Raw genomic sequence first — 26113 nt, 5'->3', positions numbered from 1 at the left:
AGTGGACAGAGATTTGAACAAAATTCACAATGTGCGGACACAGGAATCGCCACAAAACACATGGAAACTTGCTCACTGGGAAAGTGGCAAATTAAGAGCAGCTGAGATAACTGTTCACTAAATGGCCAAACTAAGACAAGACTACCCTACCCGCACATACTCCTGGGTACCTGGGGAAACTCAGACTTTCACACGTCGTTGCTTGGATGTAAAAGGACAAAATCACTTGAGAAATTGTCACCAGTGCTCTGCTGTTTCAATTTTATTTTTATGTGTATGGGTATTCTTTTCGGCATATATGTCTATGTACCACGTGTGTGCGTGGTGTCCAAGGAAACTACAAGAGAACGCTGGATCCCTTAGAACTGAAGTTTGAGTTTTAAGTTTTCTAGTAATTCACATTCACTGCATTTTATACAACTATTGAACTACAACAGACTTAAATCTTACTGAAAATGTTGGTCTCTAGGCATGTTGGCAATCTGCCTGTGAATGGGAGAGCTCAGAGCTCTGCCTGATTCTCTACTGTCCCCCAATGGGTGCACTGGTCCTCCTGTGTCACCTGGTTCCTCCAATGTCTAACACACACATATGAAGTAGTATACACCCAGACTCCCACCCAATTCCTGCCTTTATTCTATGTACCACTCAGACTTGGTGGGCCCTGCTTATGTGACCCTGAGCCATGTTAGAAATGGTCCTTCACTCTCAGTGATTGCAGTGGGCCAGACTTCCCCAGAGCATCTGGTGGAGACAGGGAGAAGTGTTGTTTAAAAGAAGGAAAATCTCTATTTTACCAATAAAGACTCAAGAGCCAAATCCTGGCTCAAAGAGGCAGAGAAAGCACCCATCTGACCTTCCTTCTAAGCTCAGGTCTGGAGGAAAAAACCCAAAAGGCTCATTAGCTCAAAGCCCAAAAGGCAGGGAGCTGAGGTGCTGAAGCCTAAGCTAAAGCCAGAGCTTGAGCTAAATTCTCTTTCTTCTCCACAGTGTCTTAAATACCCTCAACTCAGAGTCCCTCCCACTCATTAATCCCTGTCAGCTGGTTTCTTCCTCAGCCTCTTGACCTAGGGTTAACTTTATTAAATCCTGTGTACAGAAAGCTTTTAGATTAAAGGTGTGTGCTAGGGCTGGGTGAACCACACCATAATCACTGGTTTACAATAAACAAAATGTTCTTGGATTAAAAGTATGTGATAGGGCTCAACCACAGCAAAGAAACAGAATTTTACAGTTCACAATTTTGGGGTTCACAATGGGATCAAATATCCTGCAACATTTCCCCCCTTTGTCTAAAAAAGAGACTTTTTTCTCTGACAACAATAAACTACATACTATCAGGTAAAAATTACATTCACAATGTCTAATCCATATGTAATTATCAACGTGGAAGAAAGCATTCTACTATCCATCCTATCTTGATGAGTCCAAAGTTCTGTACCTAAATCACTTTGTATCGAAACTTGCACTACAAATCCAAAACCACCCTTTTAGACCTAAAACATCTCTTAAATCCTAAAGAACTTTATGATAATTATAGGATTATAACTATTTAGCCTTCAACCCCATCAGAGACCTGAGAAAGATTAATATTATCTGAATAAACAGGAAGTGCAGAGCAAGCAGCTATCAAAACTATAGAAATGTCAGAGATTGCTGGCTGCCTGGACAGTCACCCAAGATATCTCTACAGTATTGGAGTGTCATCCTCAGCCTTCTGGTTCAGACTGTCTGACAGACTTCGCTGTGAGGCAGGTATTACGAAGGACTTGCCTACCCTGTCCTTGCGAAGCTCGGCAGTCGACTTTCCTCCATCCAGTTTGTCCAGTTATTCTGTCTGCAGTAGAAGCAGGGGCATTCCTTGCCAAGTGGCTAGCTTGCCACATATGAAGCCAAACCCTAAAGAACAATTTTTTGACGCTCATCATCTTCTTCGAAGTAGAAAATGGGTGCTGCTAGGAGCTGACATGTCTCATTGTAAAAAAATACTCAAATTAATAAAATATCTTCTCTCTGGCCTATACAGGCCTCTGCTATGCAGGTGATGGCCGCTCCTGGTGTCTGAGTGATTCCCAGGGCCCAGCAAAAAGGGACCAAAAAGGGACCTTGTCTTCCAGGGGCCTGAAGACAAGGGGTAACATACCAAAATATGGACTCATTTGTCATTCCACCTTCATTGGCAGAGCAGCTGCAAAGAACAAAGGCCATATTTCCCAATACCTAGCAAACAAATGCAGTATTGCCTCAAGAACTGACTGCTTCTCTGAGGTCCCCACGAATGTATTTGGGGAGAAGCTCTAAGAACAAGTTGAGAAGCAGCTGTCTTTCTAGGAGACCAAATGCAAGAACCTGGATGTCATGAAGGAGGCCATGGTTCAGGCAGAGGAAGCGGCTGCTGAGAATGTCTCTTTGCCTAAAACCAAGAAAAAGAAAGTTCCGGAGGAGGAGTTGCCCGGCGATCCTGAGGAGATGGCTACTAGCAGTGTAAGTCATAAGAGGAAGAAATCCCCACCTAAGGAGGAAATGGCCAGTGGACCGGGAGAGGCAGCAAGCCCAGCTGTCCCTAAGAAGAAAAGGAAACTTTCTTCTGAGGAGGAGCCTGAAGCTGCTGCTAGCTCCACAAACAGCAGCACGAAGAAAAAGAAAAAGTCCCCAAAAGCATCCCAGGAGGAGTAAAATAGACACACTGGGGAGGGGGTACCCTAAGGTGACAGCTCCTACCCAGGATAAACACCAATAAAACCACAAAACAGAAAGAAAAGATCTTTAAATGCTGTATTCTGTAGGTCTCTGAAGGTTTTGAAGATCATCTGTCTCTAGTATATCTGAATTACTTGCTTCTAGCTTTATATTGACTAACTTAGAAAACACACACACACACACACACACACACACACACACACACACACACACCCTGCATCTCTCTGGTCAGCCCAGGCCTGTCACCCTTCCCACATCCTAATAAAGGAAGGCTCCAGAGCTCCGAATCCACTTCCAAGCACCGTGTTCCTTGTTCTTGTGTGGTGTCCCCAATCCAGCATAATCGCTACCTTCTTGCTGCTTGCAGCCTCCTCCCTCTCTCATCAAGGGTCCCAGTGTTTGGTCCTCTGGGTGACCCATCCCTTTAGTCTCCATCCAACTCCCCTGCCAGGCAAGCCTAGAGCCTCAAATGCATTGGGCACACTCCTCTTGGCGCCTTCCCCGGTCACCCGCTCTAAAAGTGGTCTTTTACCAGGGTCCAGGGCGCCCACCAAGCCCTGACCTCGCCGACTTTTCATCCACGGTTGCACATACCAGCTTCGCCCCTGAGAGAACCTGAATCTCAGCACCCCCTTGCACCCAGACGTGCACAAACCCAGGGGCTAGCAGTGCTGCGATGCTGCTGTGCCAGACGGCCTCCGGGGATAGCCTCCCCACCCCAACCCCACCCACACTCCCGCGTGCAGCACAGACCAGCCGACCCAAGCGGACAGGTGGGGCCGGCTGCGGACCCCGCCCATTGGCGCAGGCGCAAGGGAGGAGCATCGCGTCTGCCGGTTCCCAAGCCAACGGATCAACAGGTCCAGCTCCAAGGAAAGAGTCGGTCGACCCCAGGAGCCGGCGGCGCCTGCCTCTCGCCATGTGTGCTGCCGAGGTGGATCATAACATAGCCCAGAGATACCTGCTCAAACGGAGGCTTGGGAAGGGGGTGAGCGCGGGGACGTCCCGTCATCCCAGGGGGCACTGCAGTTATCCGCGGTCAGCCTCCTCAAGGTCTTGTTCATATGGCTCTGGACGCTGGCTCCTGGACTCGCGTCCCGCCTCCTCCGAGGCTCCTGCACCCCTGTTTCCATAAGGAAACTAGGTGGCACTCAGGGACCTCGCCCTGGAAGGCAGGTGACTGCCAGGGTCCCTGGGTCGCAGGAGGAGTAGTACTGATGCTCCACCCACATCCCCTACCTTTCTGGGTTCCCATAGGTTGTTCTGTGGAAGCCTGGCCCATTCTAGTTAACAGAGAGTGAAAGGCTGCTCCGGCCTGGCTCAGGAGCACGTAAGCCAGGCTCAGGAAGGCCTGAGTGGATACATAGAGGGCAGGAACTGTGTGTGAGCTCTATGTTCCCCAGGCCTATGGCATTGTGTGGAAGGCAGTGGATCGGAGGACTGGTGAGGTAGTAGCCATCAAGAAAATCTTTGATGCCTTTAGGGACCAGACAGATGCTCAGGTAAGTGAGCAGTGAGGAAGTATGGGGGGAGCTGTGGGGTGGAGGTGGGGCCTCGAAGCAGGTTTCCTGGCATATCTGGGTCAGCCCTAATGGGTATTTCTGTTTCTTACAGAGGACCTTCCGTGAAGTCATGCTTCTCCAGGTAATTGGCCCAGGCCATCCCTATCTCATCCCTTTCCTGGGAGCAGGTCCCCCTCAGACAAGGGAGAAGCCAGCCCTAGTGGTCCAGAGCATGGCCTTGGCTTCCCAACAGCAATAGCCTACCTTTCCAGGAGTTTGGGGACCATCCCAACATCATCCGCCTGCTTGATGTGATCCCAGCAGAGAATGACAGAGATATTTACCTGGTGTTTGAGTCCATGGGTGAGTGAAGCCTTGGCCAGTTCCCAGCCCTGCTTGAGTGGACTGACTGGCTCCTTTTTTATGTCCCTCTGCTGCTTGGCCTCTGCCATATTGGCTCCTTGAACCTGAGCACAAAACTAGTGAAGATTGACCTTCAAAGCCTGGAGGGGAAGCCCCGCCTCTCCCCTCACCCTGCCTGCACTGGCCTGGTGGTGAACACGGCTCCTCGCCGCCCCTCCTGAGCAGAGTTCTTGCTTTGCCCTCGCTTGCTGTGTTCCCCCCTTCCCCCCTTCCCCCACTCAGTTTGTAAACCAAGAACAACACGAAACACACAAAACGGGATGAAAATAATCCCACAGACTGTTATGGTTCTATTGGCAGTGAAGACGGGCTCAATGGCTAGGTAGCCAGGCAGAGAGAGCCCAGGAGGGGCTGAGGGCTGGTGCAGGCTCAAAGTGGTACAGACACACCTGCGCTCTTCGCCCTCCAGACTGACCTGCGTATCCTTCCCAGACACCGACCTGAACGCGGTCATCCGAAAGGGCAGGCTGCTGGAGGACATCCACAAGCGGTGCATCTTTTCCCAGCTCCTGAGAGCCACCAAGTTTATCCACTCAGGGAGTGTCATCCACCGGGACCAGAAGGTTGGGTCCGCAGTGTGCCCACAGTTCCCTGGCTCTCCCGTGCACCAGGCCCGCTGGGTCTCAAGTCCATTCCTCTCTCCAGCCAGCCAACGTTCTACTGGATGCTGCCTGCCGGGTGAAACTCTGTGACTTTGGCCTGGCTCGGCCCCTTAGCGACCTCCCCGAGGGCCCCGAGGGCCAAGCCCTGACAGAGTATGTGGCCACACGCTGGTACCGAGCTCCAGAGGTGCTGCTGTCCTGCCGATGGTAACAGCCGCGTGCCCAGCCTACCTTCTCCCTTCAGGTCCCATAGGGCACCCTGTATCCTGGTCCTGCCTGGGCCCACCAGACTACTCAGTGCCCCGCCCCACACACACTACCATTCTACCTCTGCCTCTGTGCTTCCTGCCCTTACACACACCCCTTCCTGCCCTAGGTATACCCCTGGAGTGGACATGTGGAGCCTGGGCTGCATACTGGGAGAGATGCTTCGAGGGGAACCACTCTTTCCTGGCACGTCCACTTTCCACCAGCTGGAGCTGATCCTGGAGACCATTCCATTGCCCTCCATGGAGGGTGAGCATGTATACACCGAGGTCCGAACCTCAGCAGCCTGTCCCGAGGCATGGGGTAATGAGAGTCAGAGGGCACAGCTGTGGAGACAGGCCCTGCTACTGTGCAGAAGAGAGACATTTGCCCCCAGATGACTGAAAACGGCCCTGTGGATGGAGGAGCCAGAGAGCCGCTGCTGGGGCCAGCTGTTGCAGGAGGCAGAGATGGCCCCAGGGCCAGAGGAAGCCAAACAGTAACGGGAAAGTGCTGGTTGTGCAGAGGGTCAGGGGAACAGGAGCGAAGAAGCACCTGTGCTGGCTCCTGAGAGCCTCAGTTGGGGGGGGGGCGTAGCAGGAGGGAGACACCTTCAAGATCCAGCAGGGTCCCTCTGTTCTCTCAGAAGGCTCCTGCTTTTGGGGTGAAAGCAAACAGGCATGAGCCCAGCATCTTCTATGTGAGCATGTTGAGAGTGTGTGGCTTCCAGGTAAAGCATGGCTCTGGGCGCTCATAGGCTCATACAAGGCAAATGGCTGGCTTTTAGGGGTCCAAGTCCCTCCAGATCACAGACTCTCTGAGAGGCTATTATTTATGTGGCCAGAAGGGATGGTTGTCCCCTTCTACCAGGCCCACCTGCTCAAAACCCTTCCACCCACCCACCCACAGAACTCCAGGCCCTCGGCTCAGAATACAGTGCTTTGATTCTGCAGAATCTCGGGTCCAGGTGAGTGGACCACTTAGGTGTGGGGGAGAGGTGGCAGCTGGAAAGGGGGGGGGGCAGCCACCTTGCAGCTGACAAAGCCAGTTTGTACCAGTGCAGAGCTCTGCCCTCAGCCCCAGCCTCTTAAAGCTTAGTCCTGAAGGGGGAAGGGTGGGAGACAAAAATCCGGGAGGCTGGCAAGGAAAAGAAAAAAAATTAAAAATAAGACCCATGCCCCAGAAATAAGAACACCCCAGCCTTAGGAAAAGGGAGGAGAGTCCCACTGAGCGGGACTCTCAGTGGGATGGGAATGGGATGGAGAGGTGACCACTTCGGGAACAGGCCTCGGGGAGTGGGGTTTACACAAGCAGAAAAGTGGAGGTCAAGCCACACACAGAAGGTTCCGCGGGCGGGGCCCTAGAGAGGAGACGACAGGCGGCTGCCCGCAGGCCACGGCAGACGCTGGACGCCCTACTGCCGCCAGACACCCCCCCAGAAGCCCTGGACCTCTTGAAGCAACTCTTGGCGTTTGCTCCGGGCAAGCGGCTTAGTGCAGAGCAGGCGCTGCAGCATCCCTACGTGCAGAGGTGAGGCACGAAGCAGGCGGACCTGGGAGTGAAGGGAGCCCGAGTGGCTTGCTCTCCTGCATCGCCTTGCGTCTATGTTTTTTTTTTTTTTTTTTCCGGCCCCGCAGATTCCACTGCCCCGACCGCGAGTGGACACGGGGATCCGAAGTGCGGCTCCCGGTGCACGAAGGAGACCAGCTCTCTGCACTAGATTATCGGAACCGCCTGTACCAGGTGCTGCTGGGGCTGTGGACTCCCAGTGCCCCGCCTTCCACGGGCACCCTCCCAGCCTCTTAACTCCAGCGACCCCAGTACTGCCCCGCCCCGTCTGAGCGCTCCTCCTACCCCGCAGATGATCCTGGAGCGGAGAGGGATCTGCCGCAGCCCTCCGGAGGAAGGCCTAGGGGGTGCAGCCTCGCGGGCGGAGCGCAGGGCTTCCCCTGCCCGGGCCCAAGCGCTGAAGCTCGGAATCCTCCCCCAGATCCCCAAGGAGACGCCTGCGCGGAAACACAGACTCAGACCTCAGAGTATCCCCGGTCATAACCCTGAGCACGTGGGTGAGCCTTGCCCGCCTCCCACGCACCCCTGGCACCTTCTGTGTGGGGCCACCAACGTGCGCGGCGGGGACCTAACTCCAGGGGTTGCTCTTACGACCCCACAGAAGTTCCCAAGCAGGACTCAGACCCCCTGCTCCAACTTCCGCCGCCAGGCAGGGGGGAAAGGCCCCCAGGGGCCACTGCGGAGCCACCCTTGGCACCCTCAAGGGTAAGTCGAGGTTGGATGGGCACGGACGAGCCTCTCGCAGTACGTTTCCGTGACCCTGTGGTGCACGCCTTCCAGGTGAAGCCAAACCTTAAGATGGTGGTGCCCTCCCTGACTTCACAGGCCGCGGCTCAGGCGGCCAATCAGGTTCTGATCCGCAGTGATCCGGCCCGGGGCGGTGGGCCGCGGGCTGTCGGCGCGCGATGGGTGAGCCCAGCCCTGGCCCTTCCTAGCTCCCTCCATTGTGGTTCGTACCCCCCAGAACCTTTCTCCACTTCTCTCCCTCCTGAACAAGACCCTCGCCTGCGTGCAGGTCCCTTCCCGCCTGCCCCGGGAGGCCCCGGAACCCCGACCCGGCCGAAGGATGTTTGGCACCTCGGCCTCGCAGGGGGCCCAGGGCGCAGCCAAAGCTGCGCTTGGCGGCTACTCCCAGGCCTACGGGACCGTGTGCCGCTCGGCGCTGAGCCGCCTGCCCCTGCTCCCCGGACCGCGTGCGTGAGCCACCCAACCGCCTCCTTGCGACAGCCTGGCGCCCTTCCCCAGCCCCCAGTGCATCTCCCTCCTTTGCCTCTCTGCATTCGAGTTCTGGGAGGGATCTTTGAGCCTCTCTCCCCTAAGGGGGAGTAGACGGAGGTTTCCACTCCACCCTCAACAATTCCTTCCAATAAAGTATTTTTCCAGCCCAGCTAAGCCATCTTTCACCCACTACCGTCCGCGAACGCCCTTCCCAGGTCCCAAGCTTTTCCTGAAGCCCACTCTCCTGAGTGCTCCACGTCTGAATCCTGCTGAATGGCTCTCTCTCTCTCTCTCTCTCTCTCTCTCTCTCTCTCTCTCTCTCTCTCTCGTTGGTGGGGCCACCAACGTGTGCGTGTGCGGCGGGGACCTAACTCCAGGGGTTGCTCTTACGACCCCACAGAACTCCCCAAGCAGGACTCAGACCCCCTCTCTCTCGGAGGCTTCTGCCCATTCAGCCCAATCCTGTGGGACAAGGACCGTGGAATCATTCCCTACCCAGGAGCAGGTGACTGCCTGAGACCCAAGCCACAAAGGGGAGAGAGGAGGCACATCTCTTGGCCCAAGGCCCTTGCTCCCTTTTGTCAGTGACTGCAGCCTGTGCTCTAACCACACAGTGACCGACTGACCCCTGGCTTGTCTCCAGGTCTTGATAAAAGGAAGGGGGGTGGGGACGGCACTGCTGTGCAAAGGCCTTGATGTGAGTTCAGAACAGAGCTGCGTAGAGAGGCGCAAGTCCTCCACACAGCCTCTGGAGCTGGGCTGGAGTAGAACACAGGAGAGCCATCCCTCTCCCTCTTCCCCCCCCCCACCTGGCTGGGGATGCTGTCTAAAGCTGCTGGCCACAGTGGAGCAAATGGCAAGAGGGACAAGGCATGGGTGGGGGAGGCTGGGCAGAGTTGGAGCCTGAGTAGCAGTAGACCTGGCTGAAATGAGACAATCGGAAATCAAATAACTGGGCATAGGAGAGGGCGGGTATGATTCCACCGTGGTAGGGAGCCAGTCAGAGCTGGAGCCAAAGGTTTGTCTCCTGAGGTGGCTGACTGCCAGTTGGGTCAGTGCGTGGTTTCAAGAGTCTGAGGCATAGCTCCAAGTTGCTGACAAATAGAACAAAGGAGTCTGTGAGGGCAAACACCGGAAACCAGTGTGCCTGCAAAGACAAAACTGCCTATCAGGGTGGGAAGGGCTCAGGCTGGACAGAAACTGCAAGAAAAAGTTGAGCAGCATCTGTTGGGTTTGGAGACCTGAGAGCCAGCTGAGTGTCTGTGTGGATGTATGGGGCTGGCAGGTATGGGAGAGGTGTCTGTACAGACACGGAGGGCTAAGGTCCCCACAGGACTCCAGGTTTTCCAAAAAAGCAACTAGGAAGGCCACGGGGTTAGCGGCTGGCATATATTGGATGGTTAAACCTATCTGGGGACATGTGGCTGTGTGTGTGCACGTGGGCGCACATAGGCTCTCACTGTGTAGCCCTGGTTGGTCCGGTTCTGGGCTGCCCCAGATCACCCCTGCCTCCCACATTGGGCTGTTGGGGTTTGTGTTGTGTTTATTGTTAAGGTCAGAACACAGGACTGTGATTTAGAAAATACCCTTCTTAGAAAGGTCTGAAGGGAGCAGCCAGGGGGTTCAGAGGGCCCCAGGAAGGACAATAGGCCTCCATTTTTCCATTGCAGAGCTTAACAGGTCTGAGCATGAGCAGTGACGCACAGGACATGGCACCATGCGCCCTAAGACAAGCTAAGCAGTGAGCATGTCAAGACTAGGAAACACTCCAGCTCATCTAGTTCCCAGGGGCCTGTGTACACCTGGCCAGGAATTTGGGGATTTTTGACAGTGAAATGTTACAGGGCAGATTGGGTCACTGCCCGAGTCCCAGTACTCCCCCCTTCTTCGGGTGCTGGAGTTAGCTGCTTAGTGGCTTTGTTCTCGTCTTTGCCCCCTTGGGATTGCATATGTGTATGCACACACACACAAACTATTTAGAAAGAATAGATAGCAAAAACATAGTTCTCAGTGTGCATGTGTGTGTGTATAGGGGCTCTACGCATTTGGTGTCATCCAAATCAAAATTAACCCTTAGAGGTAAGAAAATTAAAGTAACCAGGGACCTTGGACAGATTTATTTTTGTTGGTAACAGGAAAGGCCCGAGACTAGGGTGGATTTGGGGGGGTGTGGAACCTATTGTTCCTCAGTGATGGCTGGGGCTCTGGCTGTACTCTATCCCATCTGCTTTCTGCTAAGGACAAACACATCATATACAGCCTTGTCCCAGACTTTTGGCTTAGGAACTTACTGAGGTTTGGGGTCATAGAAAGTCTGTTTAGACTGCTTTATTGTACTGCAAAGTCCAGTGCTCCCCATTCCTCGCTCCTCTTCAAGTGCTACCCAGAGACTTGCTGGAGAGGGCAGATGTGGCTTGAGGGAGCCCTGGTAGGTGCTTGGCAACTACTGTCCAGTGGCCTACCCTATCCAGCATCCCTGTCACCCTCCTTTACCTTAAACTGCCTGAGGCCAGCCCTGCTGTTCCCACAGCAAGAGGGCAGGTGCCAAGAAAGTGCTAGGAGGCAGTGAGGAGACGGTGGGAGGAGGGAAGGTGAGTTCCAGAGAGAGATGGAGGGAGGGGAAGCTGTCACCAGAGGGAGGCAGTGGACCCAGGAGCTGTGAGATGCACACCCTGAGGAAAAGCCCTGAGATAAAAAGGCCCTAAGTAGGCAACTGAAGCATAAAGTGAGAGAGTTCTTGGAAAGTTGGAGAATAAGGCAGAGGTGGATCCCTGAGGTGAAATAAGACCCAAAGTGGACCTGAGCCCGGGAGATGGTGGGGGCTGAGGTGAGGAAAATGCACCAGGAGGGGCTGAGCCCCTTAGTGAGGACAAGCCAAGAGGGGGAGAGAGTTCAGCTGCCAGGCGAATTCAAGTGCAGCTCAGTTCAGGCGGTCATCACCAGGCTTCAGACTGCTTTGACACCAGCCTGGCAGCCACCGCTCCATCAATACCAGATGGGTACTGTGGGTATAGTATGGCAGTGATGTGGAGTCCTGGCCTCCAAGACCAGGAGGTCATTTTTTGCTTTTGAATGTACCCAGGATCTTGGGAACAAATTTGCCCATTTTACTGTCCCTGGTGTCCTCGTCTGCTAAGTTATCTCCTGTCCCGGTACCACCACCTTCCTCCTTTTTGCAGAAGACCTCGAAGCGACTGTAGACACGCTTCTCTTTGCGCATGCTCTCCATCCGGCGCAGGAGCCGGTCGCGTTCCTCGGCACTGGCTGGCAGTGTGCGGCTGAGCCTGCCTTGTGTCCCTAGGCTGTCCGAGCGGAAGATGGCCGAACACTTGTCCTTGTCGGACATGTCTGGGGCCAAGTCTCCTGCAGTTGTTGGGCGACCCGGCTCAGGACTGCTGTGAACTGGACCTGGGGCAGGGACTCCGCGGTGCTTCTGGCCGTGGGCACTGATTTGCTCCAGAATGGCTTTCGTGTCGTCTCGCAGGTTGCTGCTGTACAGGGCATTGGCAGTAGCTGAAGCCAGGCGCACCCTTGAGCCTCTTTCGTCTGCAGCAGCCTCTGTGCTGTCACCCCGACCCAGGGAGGGCCGTCGGGGGCTCTCAGGCTGCCCGTTTTCCTGAGGGGCGGGAAAGCTGCCCTCATCCTCCCCACGCCGCTCACTCTTGGGGCTCAGCAGCTGCCTCAGGCGGAGCGAGCCTTTTCGCAGAACTTCCATGGGGCCGCCGGCCACTTCCTCTGTGGGGCCGGTCTTTGAAGGCTCCCCACTGAAGGTGAGACTGCCTCTGCGCTCAGGCACAGGGGGCACCGGGCTGCCCCTGCGCTCAGGCACAGGGGGCACTGGGCTGCCCCTGCGGTCTGGGTACGCTGAGGTGGGGCTCCCCTTGCGCTCAGGGTAGGCCGAGGTGGGGCTCCCCTTGCGCTCAGGGTAGGCCGGGGTCGGGCTCCCCCTGCGCTCAGGGTAGGCCGGGGTCGGGCTCCCCTTGCGCTCAGGGTACGCTGAGGTGGGGCTCCCCTTGCGCTCAGGGTAGGCCGGGGTCGGGCTCCCCTTGCGCTCAGAGTAAGGCAGCTGGTGCGTTCCGGGCCCTTCTAGTGGAGGGCTCTCTCGACCTTGTAGCGACAAGGAGGGGCCCTGGGTGGAGAGGAAGCGCGATGGCAGGCGGTCTGTGCCACCCAGAGTGTCGAGGAGCTGTGCAGCGGTCAGCGAAGCGGCTCCCGGATGTCGCTCCGCCTCCTGGTGCAGCTGCTGAGTGAAGGAGTCCCGCAGGTCAAGCAAGCAGCTCTCGAGGCTGCGACGCTCAGTTCCGGCTCCTCCTGGTGCTACCACCTCCTCCCGCCAGGTCTGGGACACTACCGCCTTGCTGTGGCTGGAGGTGGTGACGGGACCCCCTGCACCGCCAAGGTCCCGGGCAGGGCCCTTGTATTTCTCCAGCAGCTCGGCTACTTTGGCGGAAGCGCTGGAGCGGACAGCCTCCCCGCCGGGACCCAGAGTTTCACTGACTGTTTGCTCTTTGTGCAGCAGCTGTACTTTCTCAGTAGTGGCTGCCGCCGCCCCACCGGCACCCTCGGCCTGGGATGCGAAGATGAGCGACGAGCGCAGCCTGGAGCTGCGCTGGATGAGCGGATTCAGGCGTGAGCGGAAGGAGTCTTGCTTAGCCAGGCTTGCTTCCTCTGGGCCCTCTCGCTCGGAGCTGTCGCCACCACCGCTTCCGGAGCCTGGCTTTGGTCCCTTGGTTGGGAAAACTGCAGGGGTGCGGAAAGTGGAGGGGAGCAGGTCCCGGCCTCCAGGAGCCAGCACTTCATCTTCATAGGCCTCAGCCTCCATTGGCAGCCCCTCTTCCCCACCTTCACCATGGCAGCCGCTCAGGTAGGAAGCAAGTCGCCAGTGACGTAGTCCAGCCCGGCCCTCGGGCCCACCCCTGCGCTCAGTCTCCGCCTCCGGAGTGGTATCCTGGCCTTGCCTCAAGGCTGGTTGGCAAGGAAAACGCTGGCCCAGGTTGGGACGCAGGGCCCCACTTGGCTCTAGACCACGGGGGCTGGGTCCAAAGGCAGGATCAGAGCCGTGGCGCACCTCCCGAGATGCGCTAGATGGCACATATTCCAGCCGCTGGTGCGCGTCAGCACCAAGTTCTGGGAAGCGGGGCCCAGCACCTAGGGTGAAGTCGTCAGGGTCCGCGAAGCCAGGTCGACCTGCACGAAGCTTCTCGAAAAGGCCCTGTGGGCGTGCAGGTGCAAACTGTGGGTCCCATTGGTAATGCTGCTGGTAGAGCTGGTCACGTTGGAAGTGGCTGGTCTGGAAACGGAAGTCATCGCCGTGGCTGAGGAATGTTTGTCGTGACACCTGCCTTGCGGCGGCAAAGTTCTCCACGGCCCCGGCTCCATCCGCGGCGGTGTAGCTGTGTCGCTTGAAGGCATCCATTTCCAGGTGCCGTGCTTGGAAGAAGCCCCGCGGGCCTGCGAGCTCTCCAATGGGCCCAGCCTCAGCGGGCCGCGCCAGCGGCCGGAGGCCTGTGTGGGGTTCCAGTGCACCCCCAGGCACCCGCTGCAACTCTTCACGGCGGAAAGCGGACAGGAAATGGCGGTCAGGGTCTAGAAAAGAGGGGAACCCGAGGCCTTCTTCCCGGGGTGGTGGGAATAGGAGGTGCGCCCGTTTGGGGAAGGAAAATGGTGTTGGTGCTCCAACCCCGGGGACGCCCATCAGGGGCCCAGCCCCGGAGTACGGAGCGAGCGCATAGGAATCCATGCGGGCTAGCGCCCCAGCTGAGGGCACCAGCGGCTCCGACTGTGCGAAGAGGATGCGGAACTCTTCGTCGAAGCTGGAGACCAGTTCTCCCTGGAACACATGAGCCAGGCTGCGGTGGATTTTCTCGAAGGACCACATGAAGCTGTGGGAAGGGCGGTGGGAGTCAGGGAAGGGAAACCACAAAGACCAAAGGCACCGCTTTGAGAATTAGGGACTGGGGATCTTTGAGGATCTGGAATGAGACGTGGCAAAGGAGGGCTGTATGGGGAGGGAGTGGGATCACGGAGGGGGGCTTTGTGGGGAGGGCCAGGGCTGAGGGAAACCCACTGGTCATACCTATAGCTCCCGCTCATTACTACAGCGCAGTCTACCAGCAAGAACTTCTCCTTCAGATGGCCCTTGAAAGACTTCCCAGTGCGGCAGTAGTAGGTAGGCCCTGCCACTGTGCGCACGCGCAGGAACTGGAAGAGAGGGGAGTCAGGTCTTCACCAAAGGCATTGTTCCCGCCACTCCCCTGGCTTGCTCACTCACATCCACGTGGTGCAGGTTGACCCGACACTTGTCCGCCATGTCTAGGAAGTGCTGAGCGTTCATTTCATCCAGCAGAATGTAGACGGGGACGCGCCTTGCAGCAGCCTCTAGCACTTCACTGAGCAGGTCCACGTCAGTGAACATGTCCATCACTACAGCCACCACCTGCGAGGTGGGCATCGAGTCAGCCGAGAGGGAAAGGGCACCCTACCCATCTCTGGCCATACTTTCACCCTCCAGCACTGACGACAGTTCTACTCCAGGGGAGAACGGCCACGAATGGGAGGGGTGGTAGAAGGGACCCAGAGCAGTTGACAGTTGGCAGTCCATAGGAGAACCTGGAGCAGGGGGCAGGGCCTATACTTTTAGGGTACTTCATTGGGGGGGGGGGGTAGCTGCGGCCCTGGCTCTCTATGTTCAGGTCCCAAGTAGTCAAGGGCAGACATCAGAACCTCAGGCTTGATGAGGGCTGGGCAGCTGTCACTTCCCGGAGCAGAGACAGAAGCTACGCCTTTACTATCTGGCCTTGCTACCTCACTCTAATCTTCCCCAGCTTTGTGGGAGTGTCAGTGTTTTTTAATACAAGCTGGACTGTTACTATGTAGTCCAGGCTGGCCTCAACCTACCTGAACGCTAGGATTTCCAGTATGAACCAGTCTTCCTGGCTTAAACACTTGTTTTTGCTGTCTGCCAACTGCTTGTGGGGGTGGGTTGCTTTTAGCTTGATAAGGTCTTAAGAGAGCAGTAAGTATGACAAAGGCTCAGAGCTCCCGGGTCCTAGCCATGATCCTAAACAAGTAAATGCATGCGGAGCCCACTAACCAAGCCCCAGGTGGCGATGGACAGACCCTGTTGGGTGAGCCTCCTGCTGAGGTCTTGCTGGCCAGCCCTGGCATTCCTAGCACCAGCAATGCTTTCCCAGCTCCCAAACCTTCCCATTCAGGCTTCAGGATCCAGCTCGGGCTGCCCTTCACCATCCACCAAGCCCACGGCGATGCACCTGCTGCGCGGAGCGGATCATCCTCCGGGCTTCATCTTTGATGCTGGGGCTGTCGGGTGGTGGCGGCTGTACCAGTGTGGTGACCTCTGTGCCTTGGAAGCCAAACGTCAGGGGCCAGCCCAGATCCAGCTCAGGCACGGCCTGGTCCGAATTCACTGGCCAGTATGTGCCCGAGGAACCGTCCATGTCCACATCGGGAGGGCTGCCTTCAGGGGGTTCCCGGGCCACGTACTGTGGGGGCTGCAGGTGGCGGCTCACATGTTCCACCTCCTCGGGGCACAGGAAGTCCGGTGCCCCCTCAGATGCCAAGAAGCGGTTGTAGGCTTCCGGCCCACCCTCCGTCAGGGCATCCACCGCCAGGCGGTAGTACTCTTTGTAGTGAGGTGGCAGGTACCCAGGTGCCAACGGGTTGTCCCCCTGCGAGCTGCTCTGGGAGCGACGGGCCATGTTGGGGCCAGCGGCCTGAAGGGGCAGGAATATGCATTAACGAGGGGTGGTAGGATCCACTTACCTTATTCTATAAGCAGACACACAGAGTTGATGGAGCTGCTAGATTTTGGGTTCAGCTTATGCCTGAGATGTCTTCCAGGGCCCATCAGAGGCAGCCCTAAGGACCACAGCATGCCCCTAGTGGGCAGACAGGGGCCACTGGCACTCAGCCCTAAATCCCCTTCCTGGGGCAGAGACCCTGTTCTCATCAGGGTCTCAGGGACTGGTCCCCACTCCAGATAGGTAAAAGGTCCCACCTACCCTTCCTCCAGGGTCAGTACATTTATGACCCGTTTACTTTGTGGATCCCCTTTCCTCTAAAAATAAGTTGTTGGTTAAAACACCATTGCAGTCCAGTAAGAAGATAATTCCCTTTTCTCCAGAGATTAGTCTTGTTGGCCCCTTGGCACTGTCTCCACTGCCTGAAGATCCTGTGCTCTGGCCTGTTAGCTTCACTGTACAGGGCTGGGAGGGGTGGCAAGACATCTGTACCTGGCCCAAGGTGAGCACAGCAGAGTGGAGACTGACTCATCCAGGGATGATGGCCTTAAACCCCACCCACACCTCTTCCCCCAGTCCACACCTCCACCTTCCCACAGCCCCTTCACTCATTTCCCTGCCCCAACTCTAACTGCTCTGAAAACCTCACCCTTTGCTACTGTCCCATCTCAGCTAAACCTCCTTGGGCCACAGTTCCTTGGGGCCAGGCCCTCTCTATAGGATCTCTATACCTTCCCATCCTGAAGACGAGACAGACATTTCCATGAGCCTGGACCACCACCCTCTCCCCAGTGCACTAAGGACGTCTTGTCCTTAGTCTTGTCCTGTCACAGGTGCTCCAGGACCACTATATTCTTCTCTAGTGGCTGGGGGAAGGTGTAGCAGAAAGCTTGTGCTTGAAGAAGGCACTAGAAACAGCAATCAAACACCCAGAAACCTGCTGACCTCTGGCCTGGAAGCTGCCTTAGGGCAGCCTCACCCCACTCCCCACTGCTCCTCAGGCTTGAAATGGCTTGGGGCTCTTGCCCTGCCTGCCACATAGGTTCCTGGATGTCAGGCCAGACTAGGAAGTTATTTCTGCCCAGGAAGGGGAGTGCCTTGAGGAGTGGGCCAGGTGATGCTACCAGGATGGCTGCTCTGTTATTAGGGGACACTTGCCCAGTGATGTAGGGGGTTAGGACTCTGGCTTGTGTCTGACCCAGGGAGCTCTGGTGTCTGCCATCCCTAGGAGCGTGGTGTAATACATCCACAAGTCCAAATATGACAGAGCTTGGAGGTGAGGACACTCCTATGTCTCCTTGCTAAGAAGAGTGCTCTGATTTCCCTCTGGGGCACTGCCCTGGCTGTAGGCTGTTGGTTTTCCTTCCTGCCTGCAGTGTGAGGTGTGGCACGCTGTTCTGGGGAGATCAAGACAGACCACCTGGGGTAAGAATGCTGACCCGTCCGCTCAGATGCAGCCTTCCACAGTCAGCATGCCCACACTACATGGAGTACTGGCATGCTCACTCTGAGGGGTCACTTCCTGGTAAAAGGAAGACAAGAGAACTGACTCTGTCCAGACTTCTGGTGAGGAACCATCATTGGGAAGCCGCCCTAGTCCTGAGCAGGCCACTGTGGGACCTGCCCTCACCCAGCATTCACACACGACCTCAAATGCCCGCATGCTCCTTCGTTGAGCCACATGGCACTTGACTCTAGACTGGGCAGTGACCACTCCTATCAGCAATGAACCCAACAGCCTGTTAACTGACATCTGCCTATCCAGGTAGGCCCCTGCTTAAGGAAGACACGGATCCCACCCAAGCCAATGAATGACTCAGCAGGAATTTTCTGTCGCTGACCTCCGACCTGAAGCCATTCTCCAGGCCCTTCACCACTAAAAGCACAAGAAAATGACCACCCCTCCCCTACAGAAGGTGGTGTTCCTGTGTTTGGAAGGGAGATCCCATGGGGAGGACCTCAAGCTACTACACAAAGAGGGTGACTGTGACCAAGTAGGGGTGCGACGGTAGGGGACAAGAAGAAGCTGGGAGGTGGGATTAGGCTCAAAGACCGGAAATCGGTGAGTTATACAGCTGCAAGGCCCAAGGGTGTTGCTATGCCCCAAGAAGTTAGCCGCTACCCAGACCAGGTGTTTTATCTGCCAATCCAGTCCCAGAACGTGGGATCAGAAGTTAGGAGACCCCAGTTTTTCCTGCCTTCCACCCAGGGATCCAGGCCTGGACACCTCAGTTCATGGCGGCTTAGGGAGAGGCTCCGGGAAAGGTACAGGTCATGCCCGGACAACATCTAGGCCGCGAGGGCCAGTCGCACCTTTCCTTCTGCCTCCTACTTGCCAGCGTGCCTCTGGGAAACCCCTTCCCCAGTAACCCACAGCACAGTCCCCGTCTCCCATCCAGCCCCACACACGCCTTCGCTGCACACCCCGGCCCAGGTCCAGACCTAGGTGCCTCCGCGCGGAGGCCCGAGCCTCCCGTCCTACGAGCCGCGCCGCGCCGCGCGGTGCTCGGCCCGCTCTGGGGTGGGAGCCCTACCTGGCCAGGTGAGCGGGGTCTCGGCACAGGGGCAGCAGGAGCCCACCGCCGCCCAGAGGCCTCGCGGTCCGGTCCGTCCGACAGCCACTCCCCACCGCGGCCCGCCCGCCCGTTCGGCCTGATTCACGCGCCCGCCCCCGCCCCGCCCGCGCTCTGCCTCCTGCCTGCCCGGGCAGCACCTGGGCGGGGCGGCCCCACCCCGACGCGCCCGCATTCCTGTGCCCTCCAAGGCCCGGACCCCGGCCGCGATCTCGGGTCCCCGGTGTGGCTTCGCTGGCGCCTCCAGCCCACACCCCCAACCCCGACCCCCGAGCGCTCTGGCGGCGCCCCAGAGCCGCGCCCCGGACCCTGGCCAGCGTCACTCCGGACTGCTAGAGCCTCTTCTTCCAGGACCCCCGAAGCTCCTTGAACCTATTGGCGAACCTATCGCTCGAAGCCCCTACTGCCGACCCCTGACCCTCGCCCCGGAAGTCGGGGTGACTCGGAAGTTCCGGCTTAGTCGCTAGGAAACTGGCCAGCCATACACGAGGGCGGAGCTTCTGGCCTCTACGTTGCGGGAGGCAGGTGAGGCAGGTGTGGCGGCAGGCGCGGGACCCCAGCACCGAGCTCACTCAGGTGACCGCCCTACCGCACGCAGAAGCACCTCTAGTTTTCCCAGTCCACTCCCTGGAGGCTCCTCTTCGCGCATGAGACCGACAGCGTAGGATCTCAACGGGCCTTCACACCCATGTGCCCAGCCACGTAGGAGATCCTGTACACACACACCTCTACCCATGGACCCCTCAGGCACAAGGGAATCTTGGATGACCCGCAGGCAGAAGCCCCTCCGCCACACAGAATCCCCCACACCTAATCTCACCTTCATGTCACATAGAGGATTGTGCTCCAAACTGCCCCAGAGTGTCCTGGAACCCACAGAGCCTGTCTTTGTGCACACCAACTGAAGGCACAGGGGTCCCGTCTTCACACATGCACGTTCGATAGTCTCTGCGCCCAGGGTGCTGCAAGTACCTCACGCACTTATCAACCCCCACAAGTTAGCACATTCTCCGTCCCTGCTCTGCCCAGTCCTCCCTCCAACCCGCTCCCCTACTTAGGCTGTGCCCTGAACTCAGTCATAGGTCCCAGGCAGCTCCCTATCTACTTCTCCTGCCCCAAATTCTCAATGACTGCCACCTGCCTGAACACTTTCTGTCAGACAGCCTCCAGTCACTTTCCGGTCCTGTTTTCAGGAGAGCATTTCATCAACTCCACTCCCAGGTGCTCTGTGGCACCCTGTGGCACCGGTGAGGTGGGAAAATAGGTGTATGGAGTCGGTGATTGCACTACCCTATTCATTGGCCCCATGAGGGGTTCTAGGGCACTGGAAGGCTCTAAGCCAGGCTGGACCAGCCTTGTACACCAGGGAGAAGGGCATTGCATCCAGAACCAAGCAGCAGAGTTTTCCGAGGCCAGCAAGAGAACGGGTTTGAGGGCGGGAGGGGTTGTGTCCAGCAGACCCAGGTTGAGGACAGCTGTAGAGCCCAGGCTGTTTGGCTGATAGCCCAGTGATTTAGAGACGGGTACCAGAATGCAGATCTGTGGATTCCAGCAGGATGGGCCGAGCCGGGATTGTAGGGAACAGGCACACATCGAGCATAAAGGGAGGCACCCTGCTGCTAGACATCCTTTCTTAAGGAACTGGGCACATCCTCAGATAACCAGGGGCAGGCAAGTGGCCCGAGGAGCTGGCTGGGGAGCATGCTGGATGCCCATGCTCCCTCTGTGTGTTCATCCAGGGCCAGGGCCGTGGAGCCACTGTCTTGTCCTCTGCCCTCCTGAATGTTCCATCCCTGGACTTTTCCTTCCCACCCCCCCAGGAGAATGAGCACTAAGAAGGGGGGCCCCAAAGCTGCACCAGCACCCCTCCCTGGGGCCAAGCCTCGAGCTGCTACTGGTGAGTTCACCCTCTGACCAGTGCCAGGGCGCTACCTGAACACTGACCATGAGACCACTAGGTACATAGGACTCCTCTGAGAAACCCTTTCTCTCCAAGTTCTCCTCAAGGGATCTTTCTGTTGGGCTTGGGTATGATAGGTTTGGTAGTTCAAAGCTCAGACATCCACTGCAGCCTGAACCTCTAGAGCTGGGATGTGGGTGTGAGTGCACTGCTCAGAAGGACAGGGCGTTAGAGCCCCTTGAGGTAGGAAAGGGGCCAGCCAGGAGGAGATTGGAGGGGCAGATAGCATTTAAAAAAAAAAAATTTGAAGCATGGCGTTGGTGGCCCATGCGGAAGCAGAGGCAGGCAGATCTCTGAGTCTGAGGCCAGCCTGGTCTACAGAGTGCATTCCAGGACAGCCAGGGCTTTACAGACAAAAACCCATCTCAAAAGAACAACAAAACAACATTGAAAAAGAGCGGGGCTTGAATCCGAGCTGGGAGTCCTCATGCTCAGTGGTTGTCTACGCACGGTGTCACAATCACGATCCCCCTTCAGACCATCTCCCCACAGCCCCTCCAGGATGAAAGGTTACAACCAGCCTGGGCTAGCTCCCGTGGGGCATCAGGAAAAGGACTCCTCCCCACCCACCCCCACCCCACCCCCCGTGACCGCCCCTCCGCAGCCTCTGCTCTGAGTCCCTTTCGTTGTGCCACAGCTGTGAACATCTCCCAGGCTGTCTCTTGGGCTCGGCACCCAAGCTTACCTGCAGTCTGTGCTTGCTGCGAGGGTACCCACCCAGACCCAGAGGCAGCTCTGCATCTTAGACCACACAGTGCCAGGTGCCCTGGAACGGGGCAAGCGGTGGTGACTCCACAGCATGCCTTTGGCTGGGGTGAGAGCCTAGTTACCCAAAATAGCCCCAGCTGCGTCTGAGGCCAGTCTTCCTCCTGGAATGAGGATAATGGGCACCAGCACTGCGTGCTGCCTCTGTGATTTCAAGCCCTGGGCACCAAGCCACAGTAAACAGGGGGGCAGGGCAGGTGGACCGGAGGAGAAGTTGTCCGGGATACTTGGGGTGGCGGCTGCCCCCCAGTTTTGCTTCTGCACCCAGCCCTCACCCCATACCTCACTATGCACACTGCCCTGGACAGCTGTTGTAGTTACTAATTCTGATCCCCTGCCACCTCCAACCCCAAACAAGTTCCCTCCCACAATGGCCAAGCGTTGTGTGGTCTTGCTGTCCTTGGTCTGGGCGATATTCCGTGCCACTGTGGGCACCACACTACACAGCAGTGGTTACTGCATAGGCCCACAGAGGTTTTAGAGCCAAGCTGGCCTCCCAGCCTTCACACATCTGTAAGATGCTTGAAGGTCCACTGTACCGTCAGCCTGCCCGAGCCCCTGCCCAACACCCCTCTAGGCCTTACCTGGCCTTGGGTTTGCAGTGCCTCGAGGCCCTCACTCCGGAGCTGCTCCAGGGCCACAGCCAGCTGCAGCCCCTCCATGTGCACCCAGGCCTGCTCCTCCTGCAGCTGCTGCAGCCACAGCTGCTCCTCCTGCAGCTGCTGCAGCCACAGCTGCTCCTCCTGCCACAGCTGCATCTGCAGCTGGACCTGCCGTCTCCGGTCCTCCAGCAGGAGCTGCTCCTGGGCTAGGCACAGCTGGACTTCGTGGAGTCTCAGCAGTTCAGGGCCCAGGGCTGGCATGGGGGCCCCAGCTCCATAGCCCTCCATGTGCTGCTCAGGGGCCAGCACCAGCTCGGATTCCAAAGCAGTGGCCTGAACTGGCCTCCAGGCTGCCTCTAGCTGCTCTGGCCTGGTGGCCCTGGAGTGGCCCTGAGGATCCGGCTGAGTGCTGGTCACGTGCTCTGCCAGGGCCACCCCCACCTTGTCCTGAGGGCCCCCGGGGTTGGGGGGCGGGGGCTCAGCCTCAGGGCCCTGCTGCCCAGCTGCCCTCTGGGCCCTGCCCACCCTCTTGCCCCGGGGCTTTCGAGCCCGACCTCGCTTCCCAGACATGGCCCCGGGTCCAGTGCCTCTTTCACCAGGTGTCTGCTCCCCAGGGGCCTGGCTCATCAACTGGCTCTGTTGGGGAGCTCAGAGGACATCCCAGAGGCCACAGTAGGTTGCTTGCTCTCAGCCAGGTCCAGCCCTCTGCTTCTGCTGTCCCAAGTGGCTGTGCTGCCCCTTGGCTGGTGTCGGCACCACAGCAGCAGAGCTCAGGGCACCGGCTCTGCCCGTAGGCCCCACAGGCCCCACTCTGTGGCACTGGGCCACACCAGGGAGTTTATAGGGACTTTGGCGGCGCAGTGGCTCACCCTAGCCCAGGAGGCTGACTAACGTGCTGACACAGGGTGCGGGACTTTACAGGCCACAGGCTTCACTGGCCAGACTGGGAGGGAGACCGAGAAACTGGGGGCGGCTCTCAGTAGCTAGACTGCAGCTTAAGGACATGCCTGGTCCTGCCTGGGCGGCACCAAAGCCCCCCCACCCCCACCCTTCACCTCACCCTCAGTCGCGGGAAACTCAAACTGGCCACAGAGCCAACAGCTGCATCTCAAGTGTACCAAACCTAAATGCCCAGACCCTCACTGGCCATAGACCGTCCCAACCCAGCTGACCACTGGAACCTCAAGCTTACTCATGAACCCTGCTGGCCAGGAGCTTGCCAGAGATGAAGGGCCACCACAGCCCCAGCATGAGGCGCTTGGGCTACACTGGGCTGGTGAAGACACTGAGCCTTCAAAAGCCTGGATAAAGAAGAGTCTAGCTTGTCTCCTGGGGTAGGGTGTGGGACCTGGCTACTGTCATGATTGGGAGTCCAGCACCCCCCCCCTTTAAATTAAAGCAAGGCCCAAGGGACCTTTAGATGGCCCACCTGTTAGTCCCAGGGGTGGAGCTGGGGGTCCAGAGCCAACTCTCACCTGAGCCTTCCTTCCCAGGCCTCCTGTTTCGAGGCGTCGCTCCAGGTAACATCCTCCCCAGTGCTTCCCCAGCCCTAGCCCGCTGACTCACACCCACGCCCAGGGCCTCGTCCCAGCCAACTCTGCTTCACTGGCCAGACTGGTTTGCCTGGCCCAGCCCTACCCAGCACACACATACACCCCATCCATCCTACCCTTGCCCAGGAACCTCAGGAGCAGACTGAGAGGACCTGTCGGGAGCAGAGTTGGAGAGAGGCTTTGCTGAAGGACTTGGAAAATGGCAGGGACATTGTTTGGGTGGGAGACAGCAGCCAGCACTATGAGGGGCACACTTTTCAGGGGCTTCCCCAGGGATGGGGTTTCAGTTCCAGGTACAGGGGTAGGTGTGTCTGTTGGTTCTTGATAGAACCAGGCTGAGGTGTATTTGCTGTCGGAGGACGCCGCTCATTAAAGTTGCTGCATGTGCAGGCTTTTGTGAGGCCTTCCCTAATAGCCTGGGAACAACCATAGCTGGTGTCCCATAAATGCCACCTGAGGTTGATGGGGTGAGGGGCAGCTAGCTCACGTCCTAACACTTCTGCTACCTTCCCCTCAGGGAAGCCAAAAGAGAATCGCCAGCTGCAGAAGAAGACAGCTCAGCTGTCCAAAGGCCCCTACTCTGAGAACCCCCCCAAGGCCCCTGCAGGTGAGAACCTGGGCATGCTACATCTGCTGAGGGGTGGGCTGACAGTAAGGGGACTGCCTTGGGCCCCAGATATGCATGGCATGCATGACTGTATGCGCGTGCACATATGTGTATGAATGAAGGGCGTGCTTATGCTTTCATGTACACAGATCTGTGTGCTCCTATAGTCCGTACAGTGGGCCAAAAGCAGGCAGAGAAGCCCTCCCCCCAATGCCTTGTTAGCCTCAAGCTCTGATCTGCTTCCCAGAGGTCCCACCGAGTTCTCCTGCCTTGAGCCTGTCGCCCTCTGGTGGCAGTAAAATTATCCAGCCTCGGCTGTGCTTGGGGAGTCCTGTGCCTCTTTCCTGCCTTCAGTGCTTATGGACCTTGAGGAGCCAGGTCTGGCCAATCTGCTCGCCTCCTGGCTGCGGCTGCAGCTCTGTGTTCCCACGGTGCAATTAGGTTACAAGCCCACTGCCAGCACCCCAACGCCAACTTCAGCTGCTCCCTAACTACCCTTTGGGTGTTTTGAACTCAGCCTATCCAGCCGAGTCCCTCCAGGCTCATCCCAGGGTTCCTCCATCCTTGATGCTACCAGCAGCTGGTGCCTGGACCCACCCCAGCCACCCCAGTGTCCCATGCTTTCCTTGCCTGGTCTCCAGGTCTCACTGAGCCTCAGGTGCCTGCACTCAGCTGGCCACTCTGCCTCAGTTTGCCCTTCACCTCTCCTTCCCAAAGCTCTCAGAGCAGCCACAGGGGCGTGTAACACGGGGAGATGCTGCCCCAGTGTTGCTTGGGAACACCCCTGCCTCTTTCTAACCTCCCCTCTTCCCATCCTTGTCCTGAGGTCAGGGCGCGCGTGAGGTCTGAAGGCTGTTCTAGAGTCGTTGTGTATGCCTAATTGTGTATGCCATTGCCCTGGGTTCTGCTCAGGGCCAAACAGTCCTGAGACTCAAGCAGAGATAGATGTGTGGGGATGCTGTTCCCAGCAGAGACGGAGACCAGAGAGGAGGCCAAATCGGAGGAATCAGCCTCCTGGAGAAGGACCAGTGCTTTTTCTCATACCGCAGCACCACCTCTGTTGCCCCTAACTGTTGCATATCCTGGGAAGACCTTCTGCGGTTGGGCAGGCCAGACTCAGGAGTATCCCTGCTGGGGTTCCAGGAACGCATGTGGGGGCTTTCTAGAAGGGACCTTCACCTTGGCTAGGGTAATGGTGGTCCCTTCCCAGCATCGGGCGCTGCCTCAGAGCTGAGCAATGGAGGGGAGTGAATGTGGGCTCCACCTGCAGCCAAAACTCCAGGGCTTATGAGTGGGAACAAGTTCCTGTATCCACATGCTGACTGTGTCTTCTACGCAGAAGGGACAGCCAGTTGCTATCACACAGGCACCACGTTGTTATCCCGTGGCTAGTCCAAGAGACCCTGAATGCATACCATTTTCTGGCCTTCCTTTTGCTGGTCAGCCCTGATTTGTGGCTTTCTGATTTTTCTCTGCGCCACCTTCCAGAGCTGATAACCTGAGAAGAAAAGCGTGTTCAACAGGGGTAGTCTGGTCCAGGTCAGTCATACAAAGGACTCGTGTTAGGATGCGATCTCTGGCACCGCAGCCACCCTGTTCACTGAAGGGGAATTATTTTTTTTTGGGGGGGAGGGGCGGAGTTGCTATGCCCCCTTTTGTTTCTAATTATCTATTAGGAGGTTCTACTCCACTTTACACGGTTTAGTTCACAAATAAAAGACACAAAGACCTCAGCATTCGGGGAGGCAGAGGCCCAGAGGATCTCTGTGAGTTCGAGGCCAGCCTGGTCTACAAAGTGAATCCAGGACAGCCAAGGCCTCACAGAGAAACCCTGTTTCAAAAAAACAAAACAAACAAACAAACAAAAAAAAACCAGAGACTTATTTGATTTATAAAGCACTAGAGCTGGCAGCTATCAACCCCTCTAAGCTGTTTTGCTCTTTCCCAGCCGTGTTCCCAATATTGCTTGCCATATTGTTCCTGTCTGGGATGCTTCTGCTCCATCAGGCCAGCCCTCCGGGCCATATGCTCAT

At 57.3% G+C, this 26113-nt stretch overlaps 3 protein-coding genes and 1 non-coding gene across 9 annotated transcripts in view; 3 read left to right on the top strand and 1 right to left on the bottom strand.

Annotated features, from left to right (window-relative positions):
- Window positions 1-1987: 1987 nt before the first annotated feature.
- Window positions 1988-2071, top strand: LOC132656156 (small nucleolar RNA SNORD86). The gene has a single exon (XR_009594083.1). It is a non-coding gene; the product is annotated as a small nucleolar RNA SNORD86 (small nucleolar RNA).
- Window positions 2072-3523: 1452 nt separating this feature from the next.
- Window positions 3524-8429, top strand: Mapk15 (mitogen-activated protein kinase 15). Of its 3 annotated transcripts, none has more exons than XM_021659568.2 (14): window positions 3524-3688; window positions 4104-4202; window positions 4315-4344; window positions 4475-4565; window positions 5058-5188; window positions 5271-5434; window positions 5604-5743; window positions 6383-6440; window positions 6866-7003; window positions 7111-7216; window positions 7335-7539; window positions 7644-7747; window positions 7823-7951; window positions 8058-8429. In XM_021659568.2, exons 1-14 carry the CDS (start codon window positions 3620-3622, stop codon window positions 8241-8243), a joined length of 1650 nt encoding a protein of 549 aa, XP_021515243.1. In that variant the 5' UTR covers window positions 3524-3619; the 3' UTR covers window positions 8244-8429. The 3 variants fall into 3 exon arrangements, with proteins under 3 accessions (XP_021515243.1, XP_060245234.1, XP_060245235.1); XM_060389252.1 differs by having other exon boundaries at window positions 3580-3688; window positions 8040-8429; XM_060389251.1 differs by having other exon boundaries at window positions 3578-3688; window positions 7823-8429.
- A 1919-nt stretch (window positions 8430-10348) lies between these two features.
- Fam83h (family with sequence similarity 83 member H) lies at window positions 10349-23372 on the bottom strand. Of its 4 annotated transcripts, none has more exons than XM_021658433.2 (5): window positions 23350-23372; window positions 15532-15993; window positions 14532-14696; window positions 14337-14461; window positions 10349-14142 (listed from the first exon to the last, which is right to left on the bottom strand). In XM_021658433.2, exons 2-5 carry the CDS (start codon window positions 15976-15978, stop codon window positions 11316-11318), a joined length of 3564 nt encoding a protein of 1187 aa, XP_021514108.1. In that variant the 5' UTR covers window positions 15979-15993; window positions 23350-23372; the 3' UTR covers window positions 10349-11315. The 4 variants fall into 4 exon arrangements, with proteins under 4 accessions (XP_021514108.1, XP_021514094.1, XP_021514102.1 ...); XM_021658419.2 differs by lacking the exon at window positions 23350-23372 and adding an exon at window positions 21903-22716; XM_021658427.2 differs by lacking the exon at window positions 23350-23372 and adding an exon at window positions 18555-19024.
- Window positions 20175-26113, top strand: part of Iqank1 (IQ motif and ankyrin repeat containing 1) — a 31639-nt gene continuing 25700 nt past the window's right edge. The window contains exons 1-2 of the mRNA XM_060389250.1: window positions 20175-20490; window positions 23991-24080. Coding sequence (XP_060245233.1) covers window positions 20376-20490; window positions 23991-24080 — 205 coding nt within the window. The 5' untranslated portion in view covers window positions 20175-20375. The remainder of the gene's footprint in view (window positions 20491-23990; window positions 24081-26113) is intronic.

Source organism: Meriones unguiculatus, chromosome 8 (assembly GCF_030254825.1).
Source record: "Meriones unguiculatus strain TT.TT164.6M chromosome 8, Bangor_MerUng_6.1, whole genome shotgun sequence".
Taxonomy (NCBI): Eukaryota; Metazoa; Chordata; class Mammalia; order Rodentia; family Muridae; genus Meriones; species Meriones unguiculatus.
This window is presented reverse-complemented; position numbering and strand designations above follow the sequence as displayed.

Bases quoted from the DNA above. Each gene is read 5' to 3' on its own strand.
- Mapk15 (XM_060389251.1), top strand. From the start codon at position 3,620: ATGTGTGCTGCCGAGGTGGATCATAACATAGCCCAGAGATACCTGCTC. The intron at 4,203-4,314 runs GTAAGTGAGCAG...TGTTTCTTACAG, and splicing joins GGGACCAGACAGATGCTCAG to AGGACCTTCCGTGAAGTCAT. The intron at 4,566-5,057 runs GTGAGTGAAGCC...TATCCTTCCCAG, and splicing joins CCTGGTGTTTGAGTCCATGG to ACACCGACCTGAACGCGGTC.
- Fam83h (XM_021658419.2), bottom strand. From the start codon at position 22,547: ATGAGCCAGGCCCCTGGGGAGCAGACACCTGGTGAAAGAGGCACTGGA. The intron at 14,697-15,531 runs GTGCATCGCCGT...CCCACCTCGCAG, and splicing joins TGATCCGCTCCGCGCAGCAG to GTGGTGGCTGTAGTGATGGA. The intron at 14,143-14,336 runs GTATGACCAGTG...CCCTTCCCACAG, and splicing joins GTAATGAGCGGGAGCTATAG to CTTCATGTGGTCCTTCGAGA.